Source organism: Colias philodice, chromosome 2 (assembly GCF_061535455.1).
Source record: "Colias philodice isolate Cphi_HAF_F1 chromosome 2, ilColPhil1 Martin Lab GWU primary, whole genome shotgun sequence".
NCBI classification, from domain to species: Eukaryota; Metazoa; Arthropoda; class Insecta; order Lepidoptera; family Pieridae; genus Colias; species Colias philodice.
Window position 1 is genome coordinate 9,151,771 of NC_143087.1, and position 16,259 is coordinate 9,168,029.

Below are 16,259 nucleotides of genomic sequence, written 5' to 3' on the forward strand. Positions count from 1 at the left end.
CATCTAAAAATTGCAATTATCTCGCTAGACTTTCGTTTAAGGATTAGCATGGATTTTAATTCATTAAAAACGGATATAATAAATAATTACTCATCCTCTCTGCAATATCCTTAAGTCTCAAATATTAAAAAGATACTGTAAGAGAGAATTACTTTGTTACATTAAAAGTTTTTTATTAATAATTTTCATGATAAAATTTTGGTTTCACCTCTTATATGCTTTTATAAAGTTTAAACACGCCATTAGGTTTTTATAATGTTGTATATAATGAGGCAATTAAACGCGGTGTTTATTGTGGAGATAATAGCATACATGACACGTGGTATACACATGTCATTTGCAACACAGATGTTTTTCTATGTAATGTTCGGCTTTGCCAGTGATTCACTTAGCATTTTGCAATGAGCGTCAAAGGGCAAAAAGATAACACAACATCCATTGATAAATTTAATAATATACACAGTAAACGAGCACTGGACCAATTACATTTACATAAATAGATAAACAATTGGCACAATTCAACCTATAATTGACTTTTATTTGAGCCAGCGCCCAGCTTATGATTACATTCATATTCCTGTCACATATTGACCTTTTCATCATACTGCTGGTCACTTCGTGTTAGTTATTATTTTTATATTGACCCTATGCAAACTACTCTGTGTAATATATGCTAATAAAGTATTATGTAAATATCGTATCTTGTGTAATTTGAGTATAATATTTCTGCATGCCTAATCCGGCGCGGCGTCAGAAATACCTCGGCCTTTAACAAAGTTATTGAGACGTAATTTCTTACCGTTCAAGGGTTTATAATCCTATTAAACGTTATAAGTATTCAACAGAGATGGGATGTAAAATTTGTATTGTGTGAGAGCAGGAACACACGTGAAGTGCATGATGCGCCGCCGCGTAGACAGAGAAACCAATAGACAAATTGATATCTTATGTCGCATTCACACAAGAAAAAGAGCAACTTATGCCGGTGTTGTGTAAAGAAATGAGAGAGAACGATAAAATTTTTTGTTTCACCCAGCGTGCCACTTTTTTCAAGAAAAGAAACCTACTTTGCTAAACAAAGTTTGACAGCTAACTATCGTCTTCCCTAAAAATATAGTTTTTACATGTTATAAGTTAGAAGTAATTCATTGTGTTTGGTTTTGCATAATTTAAACTTACCGTTAATACCTTATAAAATAATACCATGGTGCGGTGTAGTGCTAAAGGGTGTAAAAGTGATAGTGGAACGAAAATGCCTGGATTGTCTTTTCACTCGTAAGTATACAACTCTTTATCAGTTAATAGGCCTTCATGATACTTTAGCGTGTTAATATATTGTGTATCACGTGCTGTTGACTTGAATACATTGTTTAAAAACCACAAAAATAACAATTATAAATTTTAACCTAAAAAATTTTGTGTTGCCAACTTTTCTACAAATTGTTACCCACTATTATGGGAAATCTTAATATATATAAATCTCGTGTCACAATGTTTGTCCTCAATGGACTCCTAAACCACTTAACCGATTATAATAAAATTCGCACACCATGTGCAGTTCGATCCAACTTGAGAGATAGGATAGTTAAAAACATGTAGGTACCACGGGCGAAGCCGGGGCGGACCGCTACACTATGTGTTTTTAGGCCCGAAAAAGTTTCATTCTTGTTTTATTGGAAATATCTAAGGAGCTTCTCTTTTTAAATGCACGAGTAGAACACCCAGAGTTTTATTTCAAAAACAAAATTTTTAAAAAAATAATTAAAATATTGGAATTTTCGCGGCCGACTGAGCTAAATAAATTCGTATAAAAAAAAATAGATGCACTAGATAATTTATTATGTTGCTAATACATGTAGTGATTACAGGCGCAAATTATCCTTTTTTGAAATTTTCGATATTGTCGATAGAGGCGAAAGTATTGTAATTTTTACTGATTTTCGTTTTTATTTTTTTATATTATATGCAGGCGTTAGTAGAAGCTCTGTTTAGTACCAAAAGAAGCCTTGAACTGAGGGCTACATGTGACAAAAATACCACATTCTAACCACGAAGTTATTACGAGTTATCGATTTTCAAAGAATTCAATGTCAGGGTTGTCCCTAATAAAGAAAAAGTCAAACCCTGACATTGAATTCTTTGAAAATCTATATCTCGTAATAACTTCGTGGTTAGAATGTGGTATTTTGTCATATGTAGCCCTCAGTTCAAGGCTTCTTTTGGTACTAAACAGAGCTTCTACTAACGCCTGCATATAATATAAAAAAATAAAAACGAAAATCAGTAAAAATTACAATACTTTCGCCTTTATCGACAATATCGAAAATTTCAAAAAAGGATAATTTGCGCCTGTAATCACTACATATATTAGAAACATAATAAATTATCTAGTGCATCTATTTTTTTTATACGAATTTATTTAGCTCAGTCGGCCGCGAAAATTCCAATATTTTAAATATTTTTTTAAAAATCGTGTTTTTGAAATAAAACTCTGGGTGTTCTACTCGTGCATTTAAAAAGAGAAGCTCCTTAGATATTTCCAATAAAATAAGAATGAAACTTTTTCGGGCCTAAAAACACATAGTGCGCTAGTAATAATATATATTCTGCAGTGTGTATTTAATTAAATATTTGAAATATTCAATGGCTTTTTCCAGTTTTCCTGGACCGGATAATTTACGAAAAATTTGGATTGTAGCTACAGGACGAACAGCTTGGAAACCAAAACCGTCATCAAAAATTTGCAGCAACCAATTTGAGAAAAAAATGTTGATCCAAAAGAAAAAACTTACAATGCTATATCCTTATGCTGTACCTATTCTGGTAAATATTTAGTGGCATATTAATCTTATCAATTAAAGTCTCAACTTTTATATTATGTTTTATGTTTTTAAAATTTAATCACCTGTAGAAAAACATTATTTTGTGCATTTTATTACTTTTATAGACATTTTATTATTATATTATTTTATTATATATATTATTTTACATTTATAGACAAATGTTAACTAACGAAATTTTTTTGAACTTCCGTCCTTATTGCACATTAAAAAAAATGTTTAAATAATTGTCGGTAAAATATTTCACTTTTTGGAGCCCTTCATATAAATATACTTAACAAGATCGCGCCATAAAAGTTTAAAAAATGTTAATACTTTGTTTATAATATTTTTTTCAAGTTAAGTAACTTGAACAAAAAACTAGAAATTTCTAGTGTTTTGTTAACTTGAAAAAATTTTTTCTTAGAAATTTCTAGTTTTTTGTTAAGTACATATAACACGCATTGATTATAGGAAGATGCATAAGGCCACCCAGTAAGGACTTGTACCCAGTAACGATTGCGACATCGCGCACACCTGCGGTTCCAGAAAGTATTACGGCAATCACCACCACCGCAACGCTGCCCCGCCGAAGTCAATGGACGCTCTTGGTTCCAACATTGAACCGGAGGGACGTAGTTAATTAAGTTAGAGATAATTTAAATGTAATTTTTTTATTACAATAAATTATTATTAAGTAAATTTCGTTTTTTTTGCGCCTTCGCGGGTTGGTCAATATAATTAAAGTGTATATCTGTTAATTTACGAAAATAAACATTATTTTATTTATTTTATTTTATAAAAAATAATAAACAATCGAGTTTTCATCTGCATTATCATTACATACACATTTTCATATGGGATTATGATAATGATATATGTACATATTATATAATACATAGGTATGTGTAAATACATAATATGTATTACCCATCTAAAAGTAATATGTTTATTATATACTAGCTGCGCTCCGCGGTTTCACCCGCGTGTCTCCACTCCTGTTGGTCTTAGTGTTACGGTACAATATAGCCTTCCTCGATCAATGGGCTATCTAACACTGAAAGAATTTTTCAAATCGGAATCAAAGTAGTTCCTGCGAATATCCCTTCCCTACTCACCTTCACCCCGTCCCGTACTACGCCTCCTCATTGAATTATACAGTATACCTACTATTTTCTGTAAATTGACACTTTTAAAAATTCGTTATATCTTTTGAATGGAATATCGCGGACTTTCTTGTAGATATTGATCCATTCTATAATACCGTAGAACATTTTTTTGTTCTATCTTCAATAGATTCCGCAGCGCACGCGATGACAGAATTTTTATTAAGGATACATTATTGCATTTTTGGTAAGGATCTCTAATTTTTTTGAAAATGCAATATAGCCTATGTTGCTCAGTGAAGATGCAGCTTTCTAATGGTGAAAGAATTTTTGAAATCGGTCCAGTAGTTTATGCGTGAAAACCATACATACATACATAATTACAAACTCAAAACTCAAACTCAAACATTTATTTATTCAATTAGACTACTTTTAGTAGCACTTTCGAATCGTCATTACATAAGTATTTTTAACATTTACCACCGATTCGGAAAGCAGTATCTATGGAGAAGAACCGGCAAGAAACTCCATAGTTGCTCTTTTAAAATCATATTGTCAATATTACATAATCTGTAACTTAAATCTAACTACATAATATATCATAATATGCCAAAGAACTGTCCTGTGGTTCTTACGCGACAACCCTCCATGGATTTTCATCTTCCATATATTCCTTAATGCTATAATAGGCTTTCTGAACTAATATATTTTTTACATAAGTTTTAAATTTAGCACTACCAAACTCTTTAATATTATGAGGAATTCTATTGTAAAAGCGTATACCTTGACCCATAAATGAATTTTTAACTTTAGCTAATCGGAAAAATGGCATTTCAATTCTATTTCTGTTCCTTGTGCCATAACAGTGTCTATCTCCTACTCTTGTGTGTACGTCGGCATTTTTGTGTACATGCAAAATATTATTAAATATATACTGTGATGGTACAGTAAGGATACCAGTATTCTTAAAGAGATCTCTTAGTGAGTCCCGAGCACGTAAATTATATATAGAGCGAATGGCTCTTTTCTGTAAGATAAATATAGTTTCTATATCTGCTGCCCTGCCCCATAGTAGAATTCCATAGGACATAATACTATGAAAGTAGCTGAAATAAACCAATCTAGCTGTATCTTCATCGGTGAGATGCCTTACCTTTCGGACTGCATATGCTGCTGAACTGAGCTTACCTGCAGCGGTGTTGACATGGGCTCCCCACTGTAGTTTCTCGTCCAATGTTAACCCAAGAAATACAGTCGATTCTGTAGGGTGTAATACCTCCCCGTTCAAGGTAATATTTCTGCTCAACTTTTTAACGTTAGGTAGTAAAAATTCAACACAAGTTGTTTTTTTGGCATTTAATAATAAATTATTAGCAGTAAACCAGTCGGATATGTGTAAAAGAGTACTGTTCACTTCGTCAACATTTGGGTCATGCCTATCCACATTGAATATTAATGAGGTGTTAGTAGTGCAACTCCAGCATCTGTGGTTGAGCGCCCCTTTGTGAAACCAAACTGTTTGGTGTGCAGCAAATTATTAGAAGCAAAGTGACTAGTCAATTGGTTTAATATTAACTTTTCGAATACCTTACTTAATGTTGGTAAAATCGAGATAGGTCTATAGTTGTTACAGTCTTCTTGATCGCCTTTCTTAAATAGAGGTATAACTTTACTAAGCTTTAGTAAATTAGGAAATGTACCATAGTCACAACACTTATTAAATATGAAAGCTAAATTGTTTGCAATATTTTCTATTATATTATTAACTAAATTTACGGACATTCCCCAAAGATCACAAGTGTTTTTTAAATTAAGTGTCTTAAATGCTGTAACAATATCATTAGCAGTTACGTGACGCAATTGAAATAATGTACTGCACCCCGCAACATGGTCCCTCAAAAAGGTCTCTGCAAGTACTGAAGACGAGTTTAAATTATTAGTAATGCTAGCAGGGACACTACTATAGAAATCTTCAAAAGCAAGCGCAACATCAGCATTTTTGTCAATAACCATGCCATTATGTACAAGTTTTATGGTATTACTTGATTTGCTTTTACCCATTTCACCATTAATAATAGACCAAACTGTTTTAACTTTATTATCCGAGTCGCGTATTTTATCTCTGATATACAAACGCTTCGCAGTAAAACAAACAATTTTAAAAGTTTTTGAGTAATTTCTAACATATCTAAGAAAAGATAGGTCTTTATTATATTGCTTCATACCATATAACTCATAAAGAACGATCCTACACCTATGTATGCTAGGTGTCGCCCATTTACTAAATGGTAAATCCTTGGTAATATTTAAAAATTTAACTTTAAATATTTTTTCAAATTCATTATGAATTAAATTAAAAAGATTTTTAAACATTTCACAAGGATTATTATGACAGGATTGATCATTCAGTACGGGCAGGTTTTTATTAATATTATCTCTAAATTTATTAATGCCTTTTTTAGTTATAGGCCTAACATTAATTCTTTTAAATTCAGGTAAGCAATCCCATTCAAAAACTACTTTCTGGCCACAGTGATCCGAAGTGAGTGTATTGAGAATATTTTTCTCTAAACAGATGCAGTCGCAGTATATATTATCAATACAAGTTGCAGAAGTAGGTGTAATTCGTGTGGGTTCATTAAAAAGTTTATACAGATTAAATGACTGAAACAAATTAACAATTCGTGTTGCCGTTTGTGTTTGTAAAAGTATATCAATATTAAAATCACCACATACTATAACTTTTTTTTTACTCCTACTTAAACGCTTTAATATTTCTTCCATGACTGTCTCAAACATATTATAGTCACTGGAAGGGGGTCTATAAACGCAAACAATAATGTAACGCTCCAGTTCAACACAGGACAGTTCAATGGTCCGTTCTACCTCAAACCTTTCCTCTTTATAATATTAAGTATAGAAATGTAAGTATGTATCTACATAATATCATTATGTGGATATCTCATTATTATCCACTTATGTGAATAATGATATTGAGAGATTTGTATCTTACAAATTGTGGGGTAAATTTTCCCTCATACGGTAACCCTAAATATTGTGACGTAATCTTTTCTATCCCTTTCTGCGACACGCATTGCCGGTGTCTATTGGATTCTCCGTCTACGCGCCGCCGGGACGGAACAATAAGAAGTTTTTAAGGGGCCCTTGTTCAAAATGTATGTTTCTAAATCATGGTTTTTGGATATAAATCATCATATTTAAAATCCTAAAAAAATATATAGCACAGATAAACGTTTGATCTAGTGACTTTTTTGGATAAAAACACAATATTAAACATTTAACTCGATCAAAAAAAAATCAGAAGTAACATCGATTTTGAAAGCATAATCAGTTTTATGAGAATTAGGGGAACGCTATGTTTATGAAAATTTTACATTTCATTTACTAATCAGGTTTTACAGGGAAATTTTTGGATAGATTTATAATTTAGCCCTTATTTTTTTCTATATAAAATATAATACGTAAAATGCGACTCGCGCGCACCACGTCAGTGCCGCCAGAGTCCAGCCGGACGTCATCGAAGGAGGACCTGTGCTAGTTTTGCTCCCGACCACGTTGTAGTCGCCGCTCGCGTATTAGAACCGAGCGGCGAGTAAAACGGCGAGCACGTCACGGTATAAATAAATCAGTAGTTTGATTTTGTTTGTTATCCTAGGATTATTGTTGTAAATATAAATTAACTTCTTATTCTATTAAACGAGCAATATTTGCATATTAATATATTTGTTTGTAAATACAGTGTGGAAATTTTCGATGGGCCCTGGGTGAAAGTACTAGAAATACTGGAGATAGCAAATTTCCTTTATTTTTAAAAAGAAATAGAACTGCATTCAAAGATTTTCAAAAATTCATTTTCTTCGACCGGGAATCGAAAGAACTATAAAATCCGTTGCGTAGTTTCAAAGATTTAAGCGTACAAAGGGACATAGAGACATAGGGACAGTGAAACCGACTTTGTTTTATACTATGTAGTGATTTAAAAAAATTACCTTGTAAAATGTTTTAAAAATTACCTTGTTGTAAAATAGTCACACTTTTTTAAGTTGGTTGAATACACTAACATACTTATTACATACTTATATTCAATTACATATTATTTTGCCTTTTTTATTTGTTTTACTTTTAATTATTATTACCAATATTTTCAGAAGAAAATAAATTAATGTATCCAGAACGAGAGTTTAATTTTAAACTTTAAATGTATGTATAAAATAGACCAATAAACCAGAAGCGTTCTTTATGTTGAGATGATGTTGATTCTACAATAAAAATGTTAGATTCCATGATATTTTTATTTCTAAGAGCAAATATTTTTACGAGAAATTAACAATAAATTATCTTTTATATTGTTTCTATCGATTTGAATAATAAAGTAAAATTTGAAAAAGGAATGTTACCTTTCAGAAAAATTTGCTATCCCTGTATTTCAAGTACTTTCCATTCAGGGCACATCGAAAACTTCCACACTGTATATATACAAACAAATATATAAAAATGCAAATATTGCTCGTTTAATGGTATAGGATAAGTAGTAAATTTATTTATCAAATACATTCCTACGATAGCAAATAAAATCGAACTACTGATTTATTTATACTGTGGCGTATTCGCCCGCCTTCATAGGTCACCGGAGTTCATGCCGCGCCGGCTCCTGCGCAACGCGGGCGCGAGCCGTCTCGCAGTGCCTAAAATGCCTAAACTTTCAGTATAATGGGCTCTTAAAACAAAGCCTACATTACCATACAACAAGATGGCTTCCAATACGCGCTCATTTACCTGCATACGTACCTGCAGACAAACATAAGATTGTGAGTCAAATCCTTCGTTACATCCTATACATATAGCATATACAATGTTATACTTGATGCAGAAGACTAAAAGGCTTATTAGACCACCCAATTTTTAGGGACCCTAACCCTAACTAAGAGTGGTGTAATAAGACTTAGGGAGTTAGTGTCCCGATTTAGGGCGATCGGGTCTGCCCGATCTGCCTAGCTCCCTAAGCGCCCTGCAGATTGGGTAATGTAATAACGTTTAGGGCGGTTAGGGAGCTCAGTTGCCGCGCGACTAGTGCGTGGAGTGGCTGCTTTTGTATGTAAGGTGTCACCAAACTTCCCTACTACAGGTTTATATAACTTAAAAGGGAAGTTCCAAATGTTTGTGATCACACCGCCATGTTAACAAATAAATAAATTGTTTAAATCAATTGTTTATTTAATTGTTTTAAAACTCAACAAGTGTTCAAATTGTTCTGCACCTACTCTAATTAATTCATTAAAACTCCCGGTTCAAGCACGCTTAGTATTTGCATATTTGAAAGCTTTTCACATAACCGCAAATACTCTTTCACCCAGATCTTTCTCTTCTTTTTTTAATATTTGTTATTGCGTCAACGGTTGCCACTGCTACAGCAACTTTTTGAAGTTTATCGAAACTTCAAAAAGTTGACTGACGGCGGCATAATGTAAAATGCAACAATACGTTTATCTCTCTAGACATTCGCGTATAAACTGAGTTAGGGCCCAATTCGCAGAGAAGTGTAATAAGCGCCACACTAACTAGTGAACACGCCCACCCTAGATGCAGGGCCCTTCATATCGGGTAGTGTAATAAGCCTTTAAGTAGGAATATTTCACATAAGTATAACCACAGGCTTAGATTACAAAATAAAAGACAGATGGAGCGTTGCCGAACTAAACCGAATAATTTATCGTCATTTCCATAAAGCTATGTGTGCTGTCATTTCGCCGTTGCACTGTACGTACACGGTGCTTCTGTGTGGGTGTTATGTTACCAGATATTGAAAATTTTCCCAAAATTTTCCCCGACTACGGAAGAAAGAGGGTTATGTTTTTCGAGTGTAGGTATGTATGTATAATATTTCTTTGACACGCCCTGCAGTATATAAACTGTTGGATCGATTTTGAGTTGTGACTTATGAGGTGTCATTGCAATCATCTGAATTATGAAGGTAGCTGTGGTGGTAGTGACGTAGGCTACATAAATTATTAGCAGTCATGTTTTAATTTTTATTTTAATATAAATTCGGGTTTTTGATATTATTTTATAATATTGTAAAAATTATTTTATCACCTATCTACTAAAGTTATACATGGACAAAATAATTTTATTCAATTTTTATTAAATAAATTACATTAAATTTATTAAATAAATTACATTAAAAAAAGTTTTTATTTTTCAAAACATATGAATGCGAATAGCGGTAGTTTTTAGTCGAGAATGCGGGACATTTTATTTTCATCATATCCATCATGTGTTCACATGAATTAAATCGCAAGCGAAAACGACGCTTTTTATAAAAGTAACAAAAAAATGTATAATGCTTTTTAAAATAATCTAATAATGACCATGAACTTTTATTGCACTATACAAATAATCACATTCACGATCGAAAAATCCAACAGCACTACCCCGAATATCTTTTAACCATTTTACCCCTAAAAATGGCAAATTCATTTTCAAAATACTGGCAGCATACGTTGAAGTTTTGAATTCCTTCGTATTTGTAAAATTATTATTTGTATACAAAATTAAATAAGCCAAATAATCTACAGAAAATCTGTAAAACGATGTTTTATCTTTTTGTTTGTTTTCGGGAACAAGTTTTACAGCGTTTTAATATCACAAGACAGCATTTTTTTACTAAAATATCAAACCCCTTTTGACGTATTGCATGACACTAGAATCGCTATAGCACTAGCGGAGGAACGTATTCGTTTTTGATTTCGTATTTTCTTTGACAAGGGCGATGAATGATTGACATGCTCCATCTGTATTTTATTTTGTAATCTAAGACCACAGGTATAACTATGTAAGAAAATCAACGTCGTCCTCAACACTTGTCCTGAATGATAGGACTTGCTATTTTTGAATATGCCCTAATTGTTTCAAGGATGCATAGATATGATGATTTATAATTAGGATTTTTTATATAACCGTTATCTTAATAGAGCTATATATTACTTACGGAGTGCACAATAGGTACCTGCATATAGGTATTAATACTATTCACTTTTGTGGCTTCGAAACCAACAGCTTAACATGCGTATTGACATTAAACTTTGCAATATTAAGTTAATTGCATATCTGTGCTATTGAATCCTTTGTGCGACTATAGAAATAAATATAAAAACTGGGTCGGACATCAACATAGGTCATTTTCATTATTTCATCACAACAAATTAGTTTACTCAGATGCTTCTCCCTATTTAGGTATACCTTGTTTACGTACATATTTAATTATTATCACATTACCTACTAATATTTAACGTCGTCTTCTAGGTTTTTTTTATTATTTTTCGATTTAAATTTACGGATTGCAAAAACTATTAAAAAATCAAACTGGCACTCTATTGCAGTTAAATTATGCTCACTAATTGTTAACGAATCCCACTTATCTTGATTATCCTTATTCGCATAATAGCTGTTATAGCATCTAGTAATAATATATTCAACTACATTTCAGGTTAACGACTCGGTGAAAGTCGACGTGATTTATCTGAGTTCCTTCCTCCAATAGTGATGTAAGTGGCATCATTTCGAACAACTCAAACTATGAATTCAACTCGCGAATAACTTACGATCATATTAATAAACGCCTCACTTTTCTATTGTCTCACTCATTCTCAGAATTGTTATGGCTCCGAAGATTAAGAGCAACGATGGCATCAAATAAATGGCGAACCATTTTAATTTCAAAGACCGTGCATTTGATTAAATAGTCCGAATCAAAGCGTACAAAAGTGAAACGCTTTGCAAAGCGGTGTCAAAGAGAAGAATGAAAAGACCTCCTTGACTGGAATGAGATAATTCCGACTTACTATTCTATATCTATTGCATAACTGGAAGATGTGGTTAGAACTTGCACGAGCGTTGCCCGGATTTATAATAAATGCACGAGATATAAAATATGTGAATTCGTATTGTATGATTATATAATGATAATATGCACTTTAAGCTCAGGTAAACAGGGGGATAGTAATAACCTTATTAGGGGGTAGGGTGGGGAGGTCGGCTATTTGTAGAGCGAGCTACAGGGCCGTGGGCGGCCGCGCGCGCCTCCCGCCGCCGTATCGATCGCACAGCATCCACGATGCACCACTTGTTACATCTCTGTTCAGTTATGAATAGTGAATACACGACAAATCTTTTACACACCTACATTTTATCCAGTATTAATGGCATTTGGTTATTGTTTTCTATTATTAAAATCGTGTAGATGTTTAAAATTGATTAAATTAGCATTTATCATCAAATTCAACTCGTGTTTTCTTGTGATTAGTCTATGAATTACCCATAGAAAAATAGTATTATGTGCTACATTTTAATACGTCTAGGTAGGTAGTGCATACATAATATGTACATGTCTTATCGTAACATATTTATTTTAGGTAGTAGAACAATTTACACAATAAATTTACAATCATCGATAATTCTTTCAATACCTAGTCATTAGAAATGAAGATAATTTAAATTGTTATTCTCAAATCATAGGTATAACTACCTATTTATCGACCATAGACTTCTATAGACATCATTAATAGGTCATTGAGCTCAATCATAAATATTATGTAATCAAAAATATGTTTACATCATTAAGGCGTACTAATTTGTTTTCACGATTGAACCTTTCAAAGCATAAACAAAAATATTAGGTACCATACATCTACGTAAATACAATAATGCCTGTACTTTGGTACAATAAAGATTGAAATATCAAATAATATTCGATATCTTATGCAAAATACGTAATGGTAAATTGAATTAGGTCTATAAATTTATAATGGTAAAATGAATTAGGTCTGCAAAGAGGTTTGACCTGTAGGTACACATTAAAAACATGAATCACAATCCAAAAAGGTTGTTTGTTACAACGAGGATTTTAGTTTTTTTTTATATAATAATAATAGTTTAAGAAACTAAAAAAACCGGCCAAGTGCGAGTCGGACTCGCGCACCGAGGGTTCCGTACAAACCTGCAAGGTTTACAAAGTTGGTTATAGACCTGAGTATTTGGTATGAATTTCAATTTAATACCTCTACGCGTTTATGAGGAAATGGATAGTAAGTTTAAAATTATTAAAAAAAAATATATTATGTGATGTAATTAAAAATTTATGGTTTTCGTAATTTTTCCTTTATTTATGCTATAAGACGTTGATTCGTACCAAATTTCAAGATTCTGAGTTCACGGGAAGCACTCTGTAGTTTTGATTCCCTTGCAAGTGTCGAAAATTTGCGGCATAAACGGCTGTATCTTTTGATTGCGTTGGCTTAGAAGTTTGATTTTTTCACAGCTTCAAGGGACAGTAGACTTGAGTAATTGATATAAATTTCAGCTTCATACCTCCACGCGTTCCTGAGAAAAAGGGTCTTGACAGACAGACGGACGGACGGATGGACGGACGGACAGACGGACAACAAAGTGATCCTATAAGGGTTCCGTTTTTTCCTTTTGAGGTACGGAACCCTAAAAACAGGCTTTTTATAGAAAACTGAACTAAAAAATAGAAAATTTTATCAAATTAGTGTATTGTCAACATTACGAATACAATTTAATTGGGTACGTTTATCATTATAGATTTTGATGTTTCAACGGATATGTATCATAATTCACTCTTATTGATAAATTAAAAAGACTACCTGCGGCACCGATTTTCCTTCTGTTTTCACCTATAGATAGTCTGGTTCGCAATGAAGGTTATAATTGAGACGACGCGGGCAGCAATTGCTATGTTAGATATAGTCATAATAAACTTAATATATTTTAAACTCTAACTAATTTAATAAAAAAAAACGCACAAAATGATATTTGAAATGACATGTTTAAGCTTCCATTAGATGTGCACTTTGAAGTAGCTTCAATAAACGCTACTGGTGTCGCTGCACTCAGCACTCCCATAATTCTGAAATATTCCACTTACAGTACTTAGTTACTCGTGGTTGACGGCAGTTCTCAAATTAACTTCTAATGCACCGTGACTTGAGCTCATAAATGAAGTGCAGTCGGAGAAAGTGTTTACTCGTCGGAGAGATCGCAAACATCTGTCGTTAGTTTGTTACCTGCGCGATACAAGTCATTAACAGCGGTTACAATCGTTGAAATGAAGCCACAGCTCGCAAGTGCACTCGCATTTCTATTTCTCACTTTATCATTTCATATTCGTTTCATCGTGCGAACAAATTACCACTAATGCTATAATTTATAAACGCTCTCATTTCGTTTCTATTGCGCATGACAACACATTGGGCAGTTTAAACGATCATGTTTTGTAATTGCGTAAGATTTATTGGTCTTGTGTGCGAAGATTGAAATGAAGGCCAGTAATCAGCAAAGAAGCTGATGTGAATGTAAATGATTCGTGATGATCTTTAATTTCAGAGAGCGAACTTTAAATAAGCATGTAACCTGTTTTAGGGCATATAATATCTGAGATGCAGACGCAAATAGTAAATAATAAACGTGTTTCACCGTCGATGCGCCGAGTCACCGTCTCAATGAGGAAAATCCAACTGACATCCTGTTCGTTGCCACGAATGCATGTGCCTGAGAAACTTTAAGGTTTTAAATAGCCTGACTTGTTGACGATATATCACTAGTTTTCATTTGTTGTCAGCTCGATAGCAGTAAACAAACGGCACGTCAAGGTTTCACTTATTATCCACACAGAATTCTAAACAAACTTTTGTTTAATTGTCAGTTATCACATTAAATTTTAGGCAGTCATTTATACGTGCATATGCACATTCACTCTTAACATTATTAACATCATAGTGGCACAAGTACTATCTAGTTACTAGATCACAAGGGGATGATTAGTTCCGGAGAAAAGTTAACTGTTATCGAACAATAATACTGATTTAATACTCCAACTACATCTTGTACGTGTATTGTTTTGACTAGAATTTATAATTTTACGAAATATCTTTTACGGTAGGTATTTGTTAAAGCTTAGCAAAAGGATCGGTCATCGTTCGACGTCTGGACTCTGGACCCGCCCAGAAGACTCAAGACAAAAATAAAAACAAACTCATCTTTAAGCGCTTATTTTATATATCATCAATATTATTTATTATAAACTAGCGGTCCGCCCCGGCTTCGCCCGTGGTACATATTTCGCAATAAAAGGTAGCCTATGTTCTTTCTCAGGGTCTAAAGATTATCTGTGCCAAATTTCATCAAAATCGGTCCAGTAGTTTATGCGTGAAAACCATACATACATACATATGTACTTACTTACATACAAACTTTTCCTCTTTATAATATTATTTATTATAAATAAGTACAGACTCATATTACTTCATACTATGTTACATGGCATTTTAAATATCATGAAAAATATTTTTATCGCTAGTAAACAGTTTAATAATTCATAAATATCAGGTATGAGATTAACTAGAAATTAAGCTGTCTACATTATTCAATACCTATTACCCCATACCACAGATAACTTAATGTGCCCATATGTTGAATGGTTAAGGAATAAATAAATTAAAAATTGTAATAGTATTAGCATCGCCAATACGACACGTTTTTGTTGGATGTATATTTGATACTAGCTGCTCCGCGCGGTTTCACCCCCGTGGCTCCACTCCTGTTGCCCGTAGCGTGATGAAATATAGCCTATAACCTTCCTCGATAAATGGGCTATCTAACACCGAAAGAATTTTTCAAATCGGACCAGTAGTTCCCGAGATTAGTGCGTTCAAACAAACAAACAAACAAACAAACTCTTCAGCTTTATAATATTAGTATAGATTGGTGACATGTTTATTAATCCAACGGACGAATTAGCAAATATAATTATTGTGCGAGTAGGTACCTATTAATTCGGATAGGGTCGGATAGGAAGTGAAGTCATCTTATTAATTTTTGCCGTTTGTGCTGTATATTCATAATTTAGTTTCGTTCAATAGAAAATGTGTTTATTTGGTGTTTGTTACTATTGTAAATCAGCAATATGAGATTGTGTCTCAAATTTTAATACTAATATTATAAAGCTGAAGAGTTTGTTTGTTTGTTTGTTTGAACGCACTAATCTCGGGAACTACTGGTCCGATTTGAAAAATTCTTTCGGTGTTAGATAGCCCATTTATCGAGGAAGGTTATAGGCTATATTTCATCACGCCACGGGCAACAGGAGTGGAGCCACGGGGGTGAAACCGCGCGGAGCAGCTAGTTATTTATAGTAAGTATGAAGAAATCCTTCAAATCCAAAACTGACAAGAGATAGCGGGCGCAGGATAGAGTAAAATTGTACGTATATTTCTGTCAACTGTGGTAAAATGGAGGC

At 33.1% G+C, this 16,259-nt stretch overlaps 2 protein-coding genes across 2 annotated transcripts in view; one reads left to right on the forward strand and one right to left on the reverse strand.

The window, feature by feature from the left end:
• LOC149490682 (fibronectin type-III domain-containing protein 3A-like) overlaps window positions 1-16,259 on the reverse strand; it is a 67,417-nt gene that overhangs the window by 34,277 nt on the left and 16,881 nt on the right. The gene's annotated exons all lie outside the window — the stretch shown is intronic.
• On the forward strand, window positions 1,236-3,552 carry LOC149490683 (THAP domain-containing protein 6-like). The gene is made up of 3 exons (XM_089707507.1): window positions 1,236-1,275; window positions 2,658-2,823; window positions 3,294-3,552. Exons 1-3 carry the CDS (start codon window positions 1,253-1,255, stop codon window positions 3,303-3,305), a joined length of 201 nt encoding a protein of 66 aa, XP_089563633.1. The 5' UTR covers window positions 1,236-1,252; the 3' UTR covers window positions 3,306-3,552.